At 43.2% G+C, this 16,995-nt stretch overlaps 1 protein-coding gene across 2 annotated transcripts in view; it reads left to right on the forward strand.

Annotated features, from left to right (window-relative positions):
• The first annotated feature begins 1,988 nt into the window (after positions 1-1,988).
• The window catches only part of KANSL2 (KAT8 regulatory NSL complex subunit 2), a 30,056-nt gene continuing 15,049 nt past the window's right edge, over positions 1,989-16,995 (forward strand). For both annotated transcript variants that reach the window (XM_010354174.2, XM_010354173.2), the window contains exons 1-6: positions 1,989-2,069; positions 2,621-2,880; positions 4,743-4,921; positions 5,427-5,541; positions 13,011-13,174; positions 15,704-15,870. In XM_010354174.2, the coding sequence (XP_010352476.1) occupies positions 2,630-2,880; positions 4,743-4,921; positions 5,427-5,541; positions 13,011-13,174; positions 15,704-15,870 (876 nt within the window). In that variant the 5' untranslated portion in view covers positions 1,989-2,069; positions 2,621-2,629. The remainder of the gene's footprint in view (positions 2,070-2,620; positions 2,881-4,742; positions 4,922-5,426; positions 5,542-13,010; positions 13,175-15,703; positions 15,871-16,995) is intronic.

A 16,995-nucleotide genomic window follows, 5' to 3' on the forward strand; every position in this document is an offset into this window, starting at 1 on the left:
TGTACTCCTGAGGGTTGGTCTGTTTGCTTATGTATATAAATCATTGTTATTAATATTATGTTTGTATTGCATCCATAATCCCAAACTATCCTAGAATGTTCACTCCAAGAGAGCAGGGTTATCTTCCTTGTTCTCTCCTGGCACTTAGGTGCTCAATAAATATTTGTTGAATGAATGAATTTCAGGTCTTCTTCTAGGGCTGCTCTGGTCTCTGGAAACAGCACAACTCCCAAGCTTTTTTTTTTTTAAGATCCTCTCTCCCTCCCTTCCTCCCTCCCTCCCTCCCTCCCTTCCTTCCTTCCTTCCTTCCTTCCTTCCTTCCTTCCTTCCCCATATTGCCCAGGCTGAGATCGAACTCCTTAGCTCAGGCGATCTTCCCACCTCAGCTTCTCGAAGTGCTGGGATTACAGGGGTGAACCACGACGCTCAGCCTGAGTGTTTTTCTTGAGGGCTGTGGAATCTATGCTCACTCCCACTGTGACTTATGCTCACTTGCTTATTAGGCATGGATAAAACATCTTTCTTAAACTGACAGCAGATAAGGGATTCTGGAAGGCAAAAAATGTCTAGAAGGGTTATGGGAAGAAAGCGAGGAATCATTTCTACAAGTGGTAGAGATGACAGAAAGATGCTTTGAAACTAAAAATCCTTAAAGGATGGTATGATTGGTATTGTGTCTGTCGTTGTTATGATACCTGCATTATTTAGCATGGAATTTTAAAGACAGGGTACACAGTTATGAGAAGCAGCCCTAAACTAGAACAAATATTTCCTTATTCTCAGCCCAATGCTCTTTACTATATAAGAGGCAATAAGGGATGAAGGATGTTAGGTTCAAATGCGTCTTCCTTTCCCATTTACTAGCTATGTCCCATTATGTTCCTCAGTCCTCTTATCTGTAAAATTGACATAATACTAACCTCTACCTCTTAGGGTTGCTTTGAAAAATTCAATAAATTTATATATGTAATTCCCAGAATCAGTAAACACCCAAAAAATGTTTCTCAGGGTTCTCGACACCAAATGTTCAGTACATGTATTGAACTGTTCACAAAAGAAAACTAAAGACTTTTTATGTGCAAACAGTGATCCTGGCCGGGCGCGGTGGCTCACACCTGTAGTCCCAGCACTTTGGGAGGCCGAGGCGGGCGGATCACCTGAGGTCGGGAGTTCGAGACCAGCCTGACCAACATGGAGAAACCCCCGTCTCTACTAAAAATACAAAATTAGCCGGGCGTGGTGGCACATGCCTATAATCCCAGCTACTAGGGAGGCTGAGGCAGGAGAATCGCTTGAACCCGGGAGGCGGAGGTTGCAGTGAGCCGAGATTGTGCCATTGCACTCCAGCCTGGGCAAAAAGAGTGAAACTCCATCTCAAAAACAAAACAAAAAACAAAAACAGTGATCCTCCAGCCTCTATGTCTGATTTTTAAAATTTTATTTATTTTTTTCGAGACGGAGTTTCGCTCCTGCCTCAGCCTCCCGAGTAGCTGGGATTACAGGCATGCACCACCACGCCCGGCTAATTTTGTATTTTTAGTAGAGAAGAGGTTTCTCCATGTTGGTCAGGTTGGTCTCGAGCTCCCGACCTCCGGTGATCCGCCCGCCTCAGCCTCTCAAAGTGCTGGGATTACAGGCGTGAGCCACCGCGCCCGGCTTGTCTGATTTTATGCTAGCTGTGTACAGTGGTGAGGGAACAGCAACCTAGGACCACAGACTGAGGGTCCAAAAGTAGCCAGAAAACGAGCCACGGTGCAAGTTGGAAAAATATCGCTAGGTGGCAACCCGCCCCGCAGCCCGCTCTACGCCCCCTTCCCCAGCTCACACTCCTCGGGGCGGAGTTGCTGACGGTCGTAGCCACCCCAACCGCGCATTTTCTCAGCGCTCCGCCCTTCCAGACACGATAGGTTAGTGGGCCTCGGCCAATGGCGACAGCCCGTCATAGGAGCGGTAGCCAATCAGTAGCCAGGAGTCCGGGAAGGAGCGAGGCCAATCTAGGAGCCGCGGCCGCCACCAGAGGAAGGCTAGCGGCGCGGCGGAGCGCGGCGGGGCGCAGCGCAGCGCCTAAGGTAAGATGGCGGTGTTCCTTGCTCTAAGCTCTTGTAGTTGGGCTGCTATTTCGCCCTTTTGGTCAACTCAGAGCTGCTACTTCGCCTCAAAGCAGTGTTAGAGTCAGTCTCCTTCCTACAGGCTTCCAGGAGTCAGGATCTCCTGTGACCAGAGTAGGACAAAATGGCGCTCGCATGGACTTCCGAGGCCGGGCCCAGTCGTGTGCTCTGAGGCAGGCCGGGACAAAGGCGGCGTGCAGGGAGGCGGCGTGGCCGTCGCGTGGGCCTGGCGCTGTCGCTTCCCTTCATGCTGCAGCTGTGCGAGTCCTGAAGCTACATTCAGCGTGGTGGGGTTCGGGGTGGGGCCGGGCATGGAGGGACACGCTAAAGAGAGGGAAAGCCACAAATGCCTGTGGAGACCTGGGGAGGGCGGCGGGCAGTTACGAAGCGTACCTTACGGGGCCGACTTCTGCCTCTCTTTTGAAAACTGGCCGCGCGATCTGTCCAGATACGGTGGAGCAGGAATTTTCGGGAAGGGTAAAGGCTTTCTGATTTTTGTTTTGACCCCGCAGGTTTTGGTTATGAACAGGATTCGGATTCACGTCCTGCCAACCAATCGGGGGAGGATCACTCCAGTGCCCAGGTCTCAGGAACCTCTGTCTTGTGCATTCACTCATCGTCCATGCTCTCAGCCTCGTCTGGAGGGGCAGGAGTTTTGCATTAAGCATATCCTTGAAGACAAGAATGCACCCTTTAAGCAGTGTAGTTATATATCGACGAAGAATGGGAAAAGATGTCCCAATGCTGCCCCAAAGCCAGAGAAGAAAGATGGGTATGTATGTATAGATATATATGTCGTTTGTCTTAAAGCGAGGGGGTGTGTGATATGATGTGGGCTTCAGCATAGCTGCCGGGTTTGAGATCACGTCCTTGTAAATTTGGGGTTATGGTTGTATCCTTGGAAAATTGAAAAAACGGTGAAGACTGGAAGGACCCTTGAATTGGATTACGTAGTTCACCTCTTTGGTTCTTTTCCCTTATCTGTAGTAAAATAAAGGCATATTCTAAATTACTTTTTTTTTTTTTTTAAGAGAGATGGGGTCTTGCTATTTTAACCAGGCTGGTCTCAAATTCCTGGCCTCAAGGTGTCCTCCCATCTCGGTCTCCCAGAGTGCTGGGATTACAGGCGTGAGCCACCGCGCCCGGCCCTAAAATTAATCTTTTTTTCTTTTTTTTTGAGACAGAGTCTCCCTTTATTCCCCAGGCTGGAGTGCAGTGGTGATCTCGGCTCACTGCAACCTCCGCCTCCCAGGTTCAAGCGATTCTCCTGCCTCCCAAGTAGCTGGGACTTAAGGTGTGCGCCACCACGCCTGGCTAATTTTTGTACTTTTTAGTAGAGACGGGTTTTCACCATGTTGGCCAGGCTGGTTTTGAACTCCTGACCTCAGGTGATCCATCCGCCTCGGCCTTCCAGAGTGTTGGGATTACTGGTGTGAGCCACAGCACCCAGCCCCTAAAATTATTCTTAATGGAGGGGTGTGTGGCTCTATTTGGCTGTCCGTGAATTTTGTTTAATAACATGCAAAGTTGTATATGTGTGAACTCTTCGGTAAGAGGGTTCATAGTTTTCATCATGCATGCAAAGGTATCTATGCAAAAACATAACCTGACTAGATAATTTTGTACATATCTTGTAGTTTTTTTTTTTTTTTTTTTTTTTTTTTTTTGAGAGGGAGTCTTGCTTTGTCGCCCGGGCTGGAGTGCAGTGGCCAGATCTCAGCTCACTGCAAGCTCCGCCTCCCGGGTTTACGCCATTCTCCTGCCTCAGCCTCCGGAGTAGCTGGGACTGCAGGCGCCCGCCACCTCGCCAGGCTAGTTTTTTGTATTTTTAGTAGAGACGGGGTTTCACCGTGTTAGGCAGGATGGTCTCGATCTCCTGACCTCGTGATCCACCCGTCTCGGCCTCCGAAAGTGCTGGGATTACAGGCTTGAGCCACCGCGCCCGGCCATATCTTGTAGTTTTAAAATTGTGTCACTGGCTGGTCGCAGTGGCTCATGCCTGTAATCCCAGTACTTTGGGAGGCCACAGCAGGAGCATCACTTGAGGCCAGGAGTTGGAGACCAACCCGAGCAATATAGTGAGACCACGTCTCTACAAAAGATTAAAAAATTCAATGGGCATAGTGTCTTGGGCATGTAGTCCCAGCTACTTGGGAGGCTGAGATGGGAGGATCACTTGAGCCTAGGAGTTCCAGACCAGACTTGGCAACGTAGACTTTGTTTCTACAAAAAACCAAAAAAATTTGCCGGCACAGTGGTGCATGCCTATAGTTCTAGCTATTTTGAAGCTGAGGCAGGAGGATCACTTGAACCAAGCAGTTTAAGGCTACGGTGAGCTGTGATTGCATGACTGCACTTTAGTCTGGGCCACAGAGCAAGACCCAATCCCTTGCCTCAGCCTCCCAAAGTGCTGGGATTACAGGGGTGAAACACGTCATCTGGCCTGTTATTTTCCTTTAATAAAAAGTCAATTAGTTGACCTTGGGCCAGTTAAATTCATCTGACTTGCATTTTTAGAAATGAATGTAATAGTCATTTTAATTCCCTGAAAATGATTTAAAGATTAGGGACTATGAAAATTATTGAATGCTTTCAAGAAGGGACTTATAAAATATTAATGTTTTGTCTCTTTAGGGTGTCCTTCTGTGCTGAACATGTCCGTAGGAATGCCCTGGCACTTCATGCTCAAATGAAGAAGACCAACCCAGGGCCTATGGGTGAAACACTCCTGTGCCAGCTCAGCTCATATGCTAAGACAGAGCTGGGGTCTCAGACTCCAGAAAGTAGTCGCAGTGAAGCCAGCCGAATACTAGGTAAGGATCTTCTCTCCTGGAATGAAAAAGGAGGAAGAAAGTTAAGGGGGAACTATTTTAAGTTAGCACAATGCCTTGAACTATTTGACAATATTGTTAATTCATCAGGAATTTGTTGAGAATTCCGGGATTGCTTTGTTGTTTACCAATTCTTTTGAATTTGAAGTAGCGTTTGCCTAGGTTTACTCTCCTGAGTTGGTGACCATTTCTTTCATTGCTTTTTTAATGCTCAGCAGCTTTGTTAGGTAATTTCAGGAAACAATAATTTTAAGTTGATTTTTCTGTTTGAGAGGGCATGGTTTACTCATTTATGTTGTAAGTAATCTTACTTGGGTTGTATTTTCTTAAAGCGTTTTTATTTGCCAGTACCTTTGTACAAAGTTTTTTTTTTTTTTTTTTTTTTTTTTTTTAATTTCAAGGTTTGGGTTGATAAGTAATCTAGTTTTGTGTGGTGGAGTTACAGAGGTGGGAAGTCTTAATGGCTGCTCTCCCTTCCTTGCCTCAGATGAAGACAGCTGGAGTGATGGGGAGCAGGAACCCATTACTGTGGATCAGACATGGAGAGGTGACCCTGACAGTGAAGCTGATAGCATAGACAGTGATCAAGAAGATCCCTTAAAGTAAGTTGTAACTCCACATAAGGCATTTGAAATGTAGTTAGTATGTGGAATGTGGCGCTGCATGCTGTTAATAAATTAATAACCTAGGAGGGTTGAAGACAGCCAATTTTCAGCAGTAAGAGATTCTGTATATAAAAGTGGCATGGTTCGTTGTCATCTTGCTTCAAGGCAGGATGATTCTTTTTTAGAAGTCTTGTAATTTAGAAAAAGTTTGAACACCACATTCTACATATGAGAAAGTATAGGGGAGAAAACAGGAAATTTAGACATGGGAGTGTGGGAGGTGGATTGAGAAATGGTCACACCAGTTTAGAGAAGAGAAAATGGTTGTGAATGGGTGCTTGGCCTAAACCTCAGAAATAATGTGATTGTAGTTGAATACTTCTGCAAAATGTCATATTTATGGATTTATAAGTTTTTAAAAGTTTTATATTGTTTTAAATTGACAATTTTACATTTTTATGGGGTACAGTGTGATGTTTGGATACTTGTAAACCTTGTGTCATGATCAAATCAGGGTAATTAGCATATTCGTCACCTCAAACGTAGTGTTTTTAGTGTGTGGATTTTTTTTAAAAAGAAGAAGGAAAAGGTATTCAAGAGTTTGGTTTTGTGCCTAAGAAAGAGAAACCGATTTAGAAACCCAAAAGTGATTATGTCTTAATCAGTTTTATATCTTAGTAAGCTTCTGCTCTTCTCTTAACCCATCATCACCATAGGAGTTGTAGAAGTATAAAAACATTGCCACTCTGAAGTCTCTTATTTCTGTGTCTCAAGGTCTGGGTTTAGTGTTTTAAAATTTTTGCCTGCTAACTTCTGTGTCTTAACACTTAGTACTGATAGTTTATGTAGAGGGACTGTAAATAGTGGAAGGGGTAATTTCTAGGTTGACTATTGGGCTTTTGTTCTTGGAATAGCATTTTCTTTTTTTTTTTTTTTTTTTTTTTGAGGCAGAGTCTCACTCTGTCGCCGGGGCTGGAGTGCAGTGGCCGGATCTCAGCTCACTGCAAGCTCCGCCTCCCGGGTTTACGCCATTCTCTTGCCTCAGCCTCCCGAGTAGCTGGGACTACAGGCGCCCGCCACTTCGCCCGGCTAGTTTTTGTATTTTTAGTAGAGACGGGGGTTTCACCGTGTTAGCCAGGATGGTCTCGATCTCCTGACCTCGTGATCCGCCCGTCTCGGCCTCCCAAAGTGCTGGGATTACAGGCTTGAGCCACCGCGCCCGGCCAGCATTTTCTTCATTACTTTAGATTCTTTGGTTTATAAGAAGCCATTTAGGGTTACATTTTCTTCTGTCCAACTACTAACCAGGCCTGACCCTGCTTAGCTTCTGATATCAGAGGAGGTTGGGCATGTTCAGGATAGTATGGCCATATATTAGAGTTAAGTTTTCTGAGTAGAATAATTTCATCCATTTCTATTGAGTAGTCTCACTGTGGTCAACTATTCAGGAAGTACTAGTTTAGAAAGCCCATCTAAGTAGTTTGAAAGGGAATGTCTGTTCTCTTGCAGGATTCTCTCACAAATAGTAACTTAAACCGACATATTCATTAATTTTTTTTTCTTTTTGAGATGGAGTCTTGCACTGTCACCCAGGCTGGAGTGCGGTGGCACGATCTCAGCTCACTACAACTTCTGCCTTCCAGGTTCAAGCGATTCTCCTGCCTCAGCCTCCCAAGTAGCTGGGATTATAGGCACCATTTTTTGTAATTTTAGTAGAGATGGGGTTTCACCATGTTGGCCAGGCTGGTCTTGAACCCCTGACTTCGTGATTCACCTGCCTCAGCCTCCCAAAGTGCTGGGATTACAGGCATGAGCCATCAGGCCCAGCGTCATTCCTTTTTTTTCCATTGTGGTTCTAGATGGTCAAACTTACTGCTTTGAAGAGATGTATGCTCTCTAGGGTTACAAAGGGAGTGTCATTTGATGTGGTAAACACTCAGCCTAAGGTTGAGAAACTTACTATTTTGTTAGTAATAATCTAGAGTGGATCAGTCTCTAGGAGGCACATCCATGCTGATTTAACTTGCAAGAGACTGCTGTATAAACCAAAATACCAGGTCATTTTATGAGAAATATAAATGTGGAAAGGACTAGGCAGTTGATGTCACTCTTTCCTAGAAGAAACATGTTCAGAAGAGAAAATAAAGCCCCAAATATGGCCAACTATTAGGCAACTAAGTATAAGGCTTTCGTTAATTTTCCCAATGAGATTATTTTTTGAAAATAATTTAGGCCCACTAAATTTATGCATTTTTAGGCATGTAAATAGAGATGTTCAGTATTTCCTTATATGATTTCATATTACTATCTTGTTATATTTAATAATATAGTAATTTAGTAGTATGTCCACTGAGTGAAATGCTTTTCGTTAACAATTTTCATCTTACGGCACTGGTGTCTTTGTCATCCATAGTATCACTTTTTGAATCATCTAATAGTTTAACCACATTTATCTTGAATTGCTTGTTACAGAAAGGGCACCTTTTGTATTGTTTATGATGTCGCTAGAGACTTTATTCTAACTAGGATATTCTTGGCATAGATTTTTTAAACTTCCTGTTAGTATATATGTGATTTCTCTCAAAAGTAACCACTTACTTAATTGTTTTGTTAAAAGTAATCTTTAAAAGCTTGTTTATGGCCAGGCACAGTGACTTACGCATGTAATCCTGGCACTTTTTTTTTTTTTTTGACATAAGAGTTTCACTCGTCTCCCAGGCTGGAGTGCAATGGTGCGTTCTGAGCTCACTGCAACCTCTGCCTCCCGGGTTCAAATTATTTTCCTGCCTCAGCCTCCTGAGTAGCTGGGATTTCAGGTGCCTGCCACTATGCCCAGCTGATTTTTGTGTTTTTAGTAGAGACAGGGTTTCTCCATGTTGGCAGGCTGGTCTCGAACTCCTGACCTGAGGTGATCCGCCCACTTCGGCCTCCCAAAGTGCTGGGATTACAGAGACGAGCCACCGTGCCCAGTGATCCTAGCACTTTGGGAGGTCGAGGTGGTAGGATTGCTTGAGCCCAGGAGTTCGAAATTAGCCTCGACAAAATAGGGAGATCCTGTCTCTACAAAATATTTAAAAATTAGCCATACATGGTAGTGCACGTGGTCTGTAGTCTTAGCTACTCGAGAGGCTCAGGTGGGAGGATCACTTGAGCCTGGGAGGTCGAGGCTCTGTGATTGTGCCACTGCATTCCAGCCTGGGCAAGAGAGGGAGACCCTATCTCACGCACACAGAAAAAATAAATAAAAGCTTGTCTACAACATCTAATACTTAATGAAGTTTTATCCTAAAGGTAATTGTTAAGTCTTCTTTTCCCTTTTTTAATAATAATTGTATCATATGACCTCAATAAACATCCAGAACTTGTTCGGCTGAAGGTTATTTCACATTATTCAATTTTCTTTTTTTTTTTTTTTTTTTTGAGACGGAGTCTTGCTCTGCCACCCAGGCTGGAGTGCAGTGGCCGGATCTCAGCTCACTGCAAGCTCCGCCTCCCGGGTTTACGCCATTCTCCTGCCTCAGCCTCCCGAGTAGCTGGGACTACAGGCGCCCGCCTTGTCGCCCGGCTAGTTTTTTGTATTTTTTTTAAGTAGAGACAGGGTTTCACTGTATTAGCCAGGATGGTCTCGATCTCCTGACCTTGTGATCCACCCGTCTCGGCCTCCCAAAGTGCTGGAATTACAGGCTTGAGCCGCCGCGCCCGGCTTCAATTTTCATCATTGTTTTCCAAGTAAAGAAATTTGGAAAATGCCCTTTATAAGAGAGACTATTTGGTGGAATATAAGGTGAGACCTTGTTTCTTGAAGATGAATTTTAATAATAAAATCTTGACTTTCATTTGTGCATACCAGAGCCAGGGGAATCAGTACATAATTTTAATGTCCAGCTCTGAAACTCTGGCACATTCATCTTTAAGTAAATGAGCCATCTGTTACATGAACCAGCAGGCATTCATTTAGTAGGTTGCTTACTGCCCCCACCAAATGATTTCTAATAGTAATGACTTCAGATTAGTACATTTGAGTCCCAGGCTATTGGTTAAATTCTCTTCTGACAGGGTGCAGTGAAATTAATTTTTTAAAACAATTTTTATTTTTCTCATTTTCAGTATTCAAAAAGTGAATTTCATTTTAACAAACTCTACATTAAGTTAAGGCCTCAGTATTTTAGGTTAGAGACAGGTTAATGCAGGCATAACCCATTTTTCTGAAGATGTAACTCAGTCACCTTGTGAAACCGTTATGTATTTATTTTTGAGACGGATTCTTGCTCTGTCGCCAGGCTGGAGCACAGTGGCACGATCTCGGCTCACTGCAACCTCTGCCTCCTGGGTTCAAGCAATTCTTCTGCATCAGCCTCCCTAGTAGCTGGGACTACAGGTGCACGCCACCACGCCCGGCTGATTTTTTTTTTTTTGTATTTTAGTAGAGACAGGGTTTCACCATGTTTCCCAGGCTGGTCTCAAACTCCTGAGCTCAGGCAGTATGCCCGCCTGAGTATCCCAAAGTGCTAGAATTACAGGCTTGAGCCACTGCGCCCAGCCAACCGTTATGTATTTTTAAAGCCTTTTCACATTTTCTGATAGTCTCTTAGCTTTTGTCATTTCTGTTATTTGCTGGTTTAATTTAATTTATTTTTATTTTATTTATTTAATTTTATTTAATTTTTAATTTTTAATGTATTTTTATGTATTTAATTTGTTTATTTATTTTATTTATTTTATTTTTTATTTTTGGAGACAGAGTCTTGTTCTGTCGCCCAGGCTGGCGTGCAGCGATCTCGGCTCACTGTAATCTCCGCCTTCCAGGTTTAAGTGATTCTCCTGCCTCAGCCTCCTGAGTAGCTGGGATTATAGGCTCTTGCCACCATACCCGATTAATTTTTGTATTTTTAGTAGAGAGGGGGTTTCGCCCTCTTGGCCAGGCTGGTCTCGAACTCCTGACCTCAAGTGATCCACCCACCTTGGCCTCGTAAAGTGCTGGGATTACAGGCCTGAGCTTCCATGCCCGGCCCTTTGCTGGTTTTATTAACCATGTTTCGATTTTTCTTAATTTCTGTTCACTTTTACTTCAGAATATAGTTAAGTACCTCTTACACACAGGTAATATTGGCTCTTGTTTATATTTAGAAGAAATTTTGGCAGAAATTACTTGCTTTCAGTCCTAAAGTTAATTTTATATATTTGTTCTATGTTTTTCAGGGACTTAACAAGCTAGTTTTTAAAAATAAAGCATAGGCTGGTCACAGTGGCTCACACTTGTAATCCTAGCACTTTGGGAGGCCTTGTCAGGTGGATTGCCTGAACTCAGGAGGAGTTTGAGACCAGCCTGCGCAACATGGTGAAACCCCATCTCTACTAAAAATACAAAAAATAAAAAAATTAGCCGAGCGTGGCAGCACACGCCTGCAATCCTAACCAACTACTGCGGAGGCTGAGGCACGAGAGTTGCTTGAACCTGGGAGGCGGAGGTTGCAGTGAGCCAACATTGTGCCACTTCTCTGAAGCCTGGGAAACAGAGCAAGACTTTCTTAAAAAATAAATAAATAAAAGTAATAAAATAAAATTTTTGACTTAAAATTAGTGTATGTGTTTTGCCTTTTCAATGAAATTTTTACTCAAAGTATGAAACTTAAGGTATGTAGCTTGTTGTTTGTATTTATGTAATGATCAGACAAGATGAATGAAACAAAATTTTTAAAATTCAAAGTTATTCCCTTATTTATTTATTTATTTTTTGAGACATGGTCTTGCTCTGTCACCCAGGTTGGAGTGCAGTGGTGCGATCTCAGCTCACTGCAGCCTCCCACTCCCAGGCTCAAATGACCCTTTCACCTCAGCCTCCTGAGTATCTGGGATTACAGCTATACACCACGGTGCCAAGCTAACTTTTGTATTTTTTGTATTGTCAGGGTTTTACCATATTACAGCCCAGGCTGGTCTTGAACCCCCAGGCTCAAGCAATCTGCCTGCCTCAGCCTCCCAAAGTGCTATGATTACAGGTGTGAGCTACCACACCTGGCCTCATCTCTTAATTTTGATTGCATTAAATCAGAGCCAGGGAACAGTGTTCCACACATACACATTAATCACTAGCATAATTTTTAGAAGTTTTTTTTTTTTTTTTTCCTTTTTTTGAGATGGAGTCTCACTGTCACCCAGGCTGGAATGCAGTGGCGCGATCCTGAAGTTCTTTTAGTTTATAATTGGCAGCAAAGCTTAATCAAGTTGACATGGATACGTGCCAGATCTTTGGCAATTAAGGGTTAACCTAGGGTACTGAATTGTGAGAATATTGTCAAGATAATTAGCTGAAGACAGCGTATAGCCCATTTTGACTAGTTATTTGAGAGTCTATATGAGCTCCAATATAGGACTGTATTTTTTTAAAAAAATCACAAGTTTTGGCTGGGCGCAGTGGCTCATGCCTGTAATCCCAGCGCTTTGGAAGGCTGAGGCTGGAAGATCGATCTGAGGTCAGGAGTTAAGACCAGCCTGACCAACATGGAGAAACCCTGTCTCTACTGAAAATACAAAAATTAGCTGGGTGTGGTGGTAGGTGACTGTAATGCCAGCTACTTGGGAGGCTGAGACAGGAGAATTGCTTGAACCTGGGAAGCGGAGGTTGCAGTGAGCCAAGGTTGTTGTGCCACTGCACTGCAGCGTGGGAGACACAGCAAGACTTAGTCCCAAAAAAAGAAAAAAATTATTTGATGTTGGTATCTTTAGTGTTTTAATTAAAATATATTGCCACATGCGGTAGCTTATGCCTTTAATTCCAGCACTTTGTGAGGCTGAGGCGGGAGGTTCGCTTAAACCCAGGGGTTCAAGCCTGGACAACATGGTGTAATCCTATCTCTACAGAAAATACAAAAATTAGCCAAGTGGGGTGGTGCACACCTGTAATCCTAGCTACTTGGCAGGCTGACATGGGAGGATTGCTTGAGCCCAGGAAGCAGAGGTTGTAGTGAGCTGTGATTGATTGTACCACTGCACTCTATCCTGGATGACAAGAGTGAGACCCTATCTCAAAAAAAAAACCAAAAACCAATATATATGAATATGTATATGTGAGAGATACATGTTAATGAATTTAACACTTTAAAGCTGTCCTGACTGGTAAGTGATTTCATGTCAAAACATTAAGAATGTAGATTAATAAAAGTTTAAAGTGTTCCACATGTTCACTTTCTTTTCAATGTAATGCAAATAGCTGGAAAAAAATAAGACATTTCTCCTTCCCCCATTTTGGGAAATCACAGATTAGTATTCTTTCTTGGAGATTTTCTCTTTTGTTTTATTTAAGAACAACTTGAATGGTACAATGTTTTGCGAAAACATTATTATTAAGGTGATTATCTCACCACTTGTTAAATAACAAACTTAGTTTGACATCTCTACTACTCTTTTAAACTTGGGTTTTATTATTATTGTTTTCTTATGCTTTGGTGAATTCTGTTTTATTCCAGACATGCTGGTGTCTACACGGCAGAAGAAGTGGCCCTGATTATGCGTGAGAAGCTAATTCGTTTGCAGTCTTTGTATATTGATCAGTTTAAACGACTTCAGCATCTGCTCAAGGAGAAGAAGCGCCGGTACTTACATAATCGCAAAGTGGAACATGAAGCTCTAGGCAAGTTTTATGCCACTTCCAACAAGCTGTTGTGGGTTTAACTTGTGAATTTGGTAGTGCAGTCATGTGTCGCTTAATGACGGGGATACATACGTTGTTAGGCGATTTTTGTCATTCAAACTTCATAGAGTAACGCTAACATAGGTGGTATAGCCTACAACGTACCTAGGCTGCAAACCTGTACAAGCATGTTACTGTACTGAATACTGTGAGCAGTTGTAACAGTGGTATTTGTGTACCTAAACACATCTAAACATAGAAAAGGTACAGTTAAATTATGGCATAAAAGATTTTAAAAATGGGAACTTAGCATGAATGGAGCTTGTGGGACCGGAAGTCATTTTGGGCAAGTGAGTGGTGAGTCGTGAGTCAACGGGAAGGCCTAGCACATTATTATTTACTACTGTAGACATTATAAGTTCTATACACTTAAGCTGTACTAAATTTATAAAAAAATTTTTTTCTTCAGTAATAAATTAACCTTAGTTTATTGTAACTTTTTTAGTTTATAAACTTTTTTTTTTTTTTTAATTGAGACGGACACGGTGTCTTACTCTGTTGCCCAGGCTGGAATGCAAGTGGCGTGATCTCAGCTCACTGCAACCTCTGTCTCCTAGGTTCAAGCAATTCTCCCACCTCAGCCTCCCGAGTAGCTGGGATTACAGGCACATTCCACCATGTCCTTCTAATTTTTTTATTTTTAGTAGAGATTGGGTTTTGCCATGTTGGCCGGGCTGGTCTCAGAACTCCTGACCGCAAGTGATCCGCCTACCTTGGCCTCCCAAAGTGCTGGGATTACAGGCATGAGCCACCGCGCCTGGCCTATAAGCTTTTTTTTTTTTTTTTTTTTTTTTTTTTTTTTTGAGACGGAGTCTCGCTCTGTCCCCCAAGCTGGAGTGCAGTGGCCGGATCTCAGCTCACTGCAATCTCCGCCTCCCGGGTTCACGCCATTCTCCTGCCTCAGCCTCCCGAGTAGCTGGGACTACAGGCGCCCGCCACCTCGCCCGGCTAGTTTTTTGTACTTTTTAGTAGAGACGGGGTTTCACCGTGTTAGCCAGGATGGTCTCGATCTCCTGACCTTGTGATCCGCCCGCCTCGGCCTCCCAAAGTGCTGGGACTACAGGCTTGAGCCACCGCGCCCGGCCTAAGCTTTTTTTTTTTAAAAAGAGACAGAATCTTGCTGTGTCACTCAGGCTGGAGTGCAGTAGCATGGTCCTTACTCACTGCAGCCTTTAACTCCTGGACTCAAGCTATCCTGCCTCAGCCTCCTGAGTAGCTAGGACTACAGATGCACCAGCACACTCAGCTAATTTTTAAATTTTTGTAGAGACAGGGTCTCGCTATGTTGGTTATGTAGGTTAGTCTTGAAATCCTGGGCTCAAGTGATCTTCCTACCTCGGCTTTCCAAAGTGCTGGGATTGATTACAGGCGTGAACCACTGCACCTGGCCTTTATAAACTTAAAAATTTTTTTTAGAAAAACTTCTGGACTCTGTAATAACACTTAGCTTAAAACACAAACACACTGTATAGCTGTACAAAAATATTTTTTTATATCCCTATAAGCTTTTCTAGTTTAATTAAAAAAAAAACTTTTAAAGTTTTGTTAAAAACGAAGATGCAAATACGTACATTAGCCTAGGCCTACACGGTCTTTTGCTTCCACATCTTGTCCCAGTGGAAGGTCTTCAGGGACAGTCTCATGCAGCGAGCTGTCATCTCATGATAACAGTGTCTTCTGCGATACTTTCTGAGAGACCTGCCTGAGGCTGTTTTACATTTAACTTTTTTTTTTAAATAAATAGAGTGGAGTACATTCTAAGGATAAATACAGTAAATACATAAACCAGTAACATAGTTGTTTATTATCAAGTATTATGTACTGTGCATAATTGTATGTGCTAGATTTTTTTTTTTGTGATGTAGTCTCACTGTGTCGCGGGGCTGGAGTGCAGTGGTGTGATCTCAGCTCACTGCAACCTCCACTTCCTGGGTTCAAGCAATTCTCCTGCCTCAGCCTTCCGAGTAACTGGGACTACAGGCATATGCCACCACGCCCAGCTAATTTTTGTGTTTTTAGTAGAGATGGGGTTTCACCATGTTGGCCAGGATGATCTCAATCTCATCTGGTGATCCACCCGCCTTGGGCTCCCAAAATGCTGGGATTACAGGTGTGAGCCACCATGTCCAAACTGTGCTAGACTTTTATACAGCTGGCAGTGCAGTAGGTTTGGCCACCAGCATCGCCACAAATGTGTGGGTTGAACTATGATGTCACTAGACAATAAGAATTTTTCAGTTTTGTTATAATCTTATGGGACCACTGTAGTATATATGGTCCATGATTGATTAAAAAGTGGTTTATGTAGTACATGACTATAATTAGATTTATTTCTGTCTTGGTACTTGGATTGGGGGCTAATTTGCTTTTGAAACTGCCTATCTTATGCCCAAAGATTTTCCTGTTTACTTGGAGAAGTAAACTTGATGGATTGCTTGGCAAATAACATCTTGACTCTTATAACTCTAGGCAGTAGTCTCCTGACTGGCCCAGAGGGACTTTTGGCCAAAGAACGAGAAAACTTAAAGCGATTAAAATGTCTGCGTCGATACCGCCAGCGCTATGGAGTGGAAGCCTTACTGCATAGGCAGTTGAAGGAACGGAGAATGCTGGCCACAGATGGTGCCGCCCAACAGGTAATTTGTGTGTATACCTTTAAGGTATATATGTTTACTTTATTTATTGTTTTTATGTTTTTGAGACGGAGTCTTGCACTGTCACCTAAACTGGAGTGCAGTGGTGCAATCTCGGCTCGTCGCAACCTCCACCTCCCAGTTTCAAGCAATTCCCCTGCCTCAGCCTCCCGAGCAGCTGGGATTACAGGTGCCCGCCACCACACGCCTGGCTAATTTTTTGTATTTTTAGTAGAGACAGGGTTTCACTATGTTGGCCAGGCTGGTCTCCTAATCCTTGATCTCGTGATCTACCTACCTTGGCCTCCCAAAGTGTTGGGATTGCAGACGTGAGCCACTGTGCCCGGCCACGTTTGCTTTATTTACAAAGTTAGTGTAATTGTCAAAACATTATGTCCAGTTTTTTTTTTTGGAGACAGAATTTCACTCTTGTTGCCCAGGCTGGAGTGCAATGGCGAGGTCTTGGCTCATCGCAGCATCCACCTCCCAGGTTCAAGTGATTCTGCTGCCTCAGCCTCCCGAGTAGCTGGGATTACAGGCAGGCGCCACCATGTCTGGCAGTTTTGTATTTTTAGTAGAGACGGGGTTTCTCCATGTTTGTCAGGCTGGTCTTGAATTCCCTATGTCCAGTCCTGGATCTGAAATCTGACTTTTTGCACTTGGGTTGTAGTGAAAGCACTTAACTTGAAGTCAGGAGACATGGATTCTAGTCTGAGTCCCCACTGACCAGCTCTGTGTCTGCACAGTTAACTTTTATGGGCCTCAGTATTCTCATCTGCATATTGAGTAGTTGGGAAAAGTTTCTAAGTCCTTTGGTTCAGATATTCTTCAGTTCAGAAATAAACACAGGTTAAGCCTAAATTGCTTGGGAATCTTGTTTTAAAAGGTGGGAAGGTAGAGTAGGAGCAATTGAATGTCAGGAAGTAAGGTTAATAGGAAGAAGGGTTAAGTGATCATTCTTAAATTTGTTTTTCAAACCCTTGGTCTCTGTTTCAGTAAGAGTAATTTTATTTGTTTCATTTGTTGAGATTCCACTTAAGGCTACAATTTCAAAGAGTTCTGTTGGTAAAAGACAAAATTTGTCTTAATTAGGCTGTATCACACTTTTAGAATATGGAGAGGTGTATT

Source organism: Rhinopithecus roxellana, chromosome 10 (assembly GCF_007565055.1).
Source record: "Rhinopithecus roxellana isolate Shanxi Qingling chromosome 10, ASM756505v1, whole genome shotgun sequence".
NCBI lineage: Eukaryota > Metazoa > Chordata > Mammalia > Primates > Cercopithecidae > Rhinopithecus > Rhinopithecus roxellana.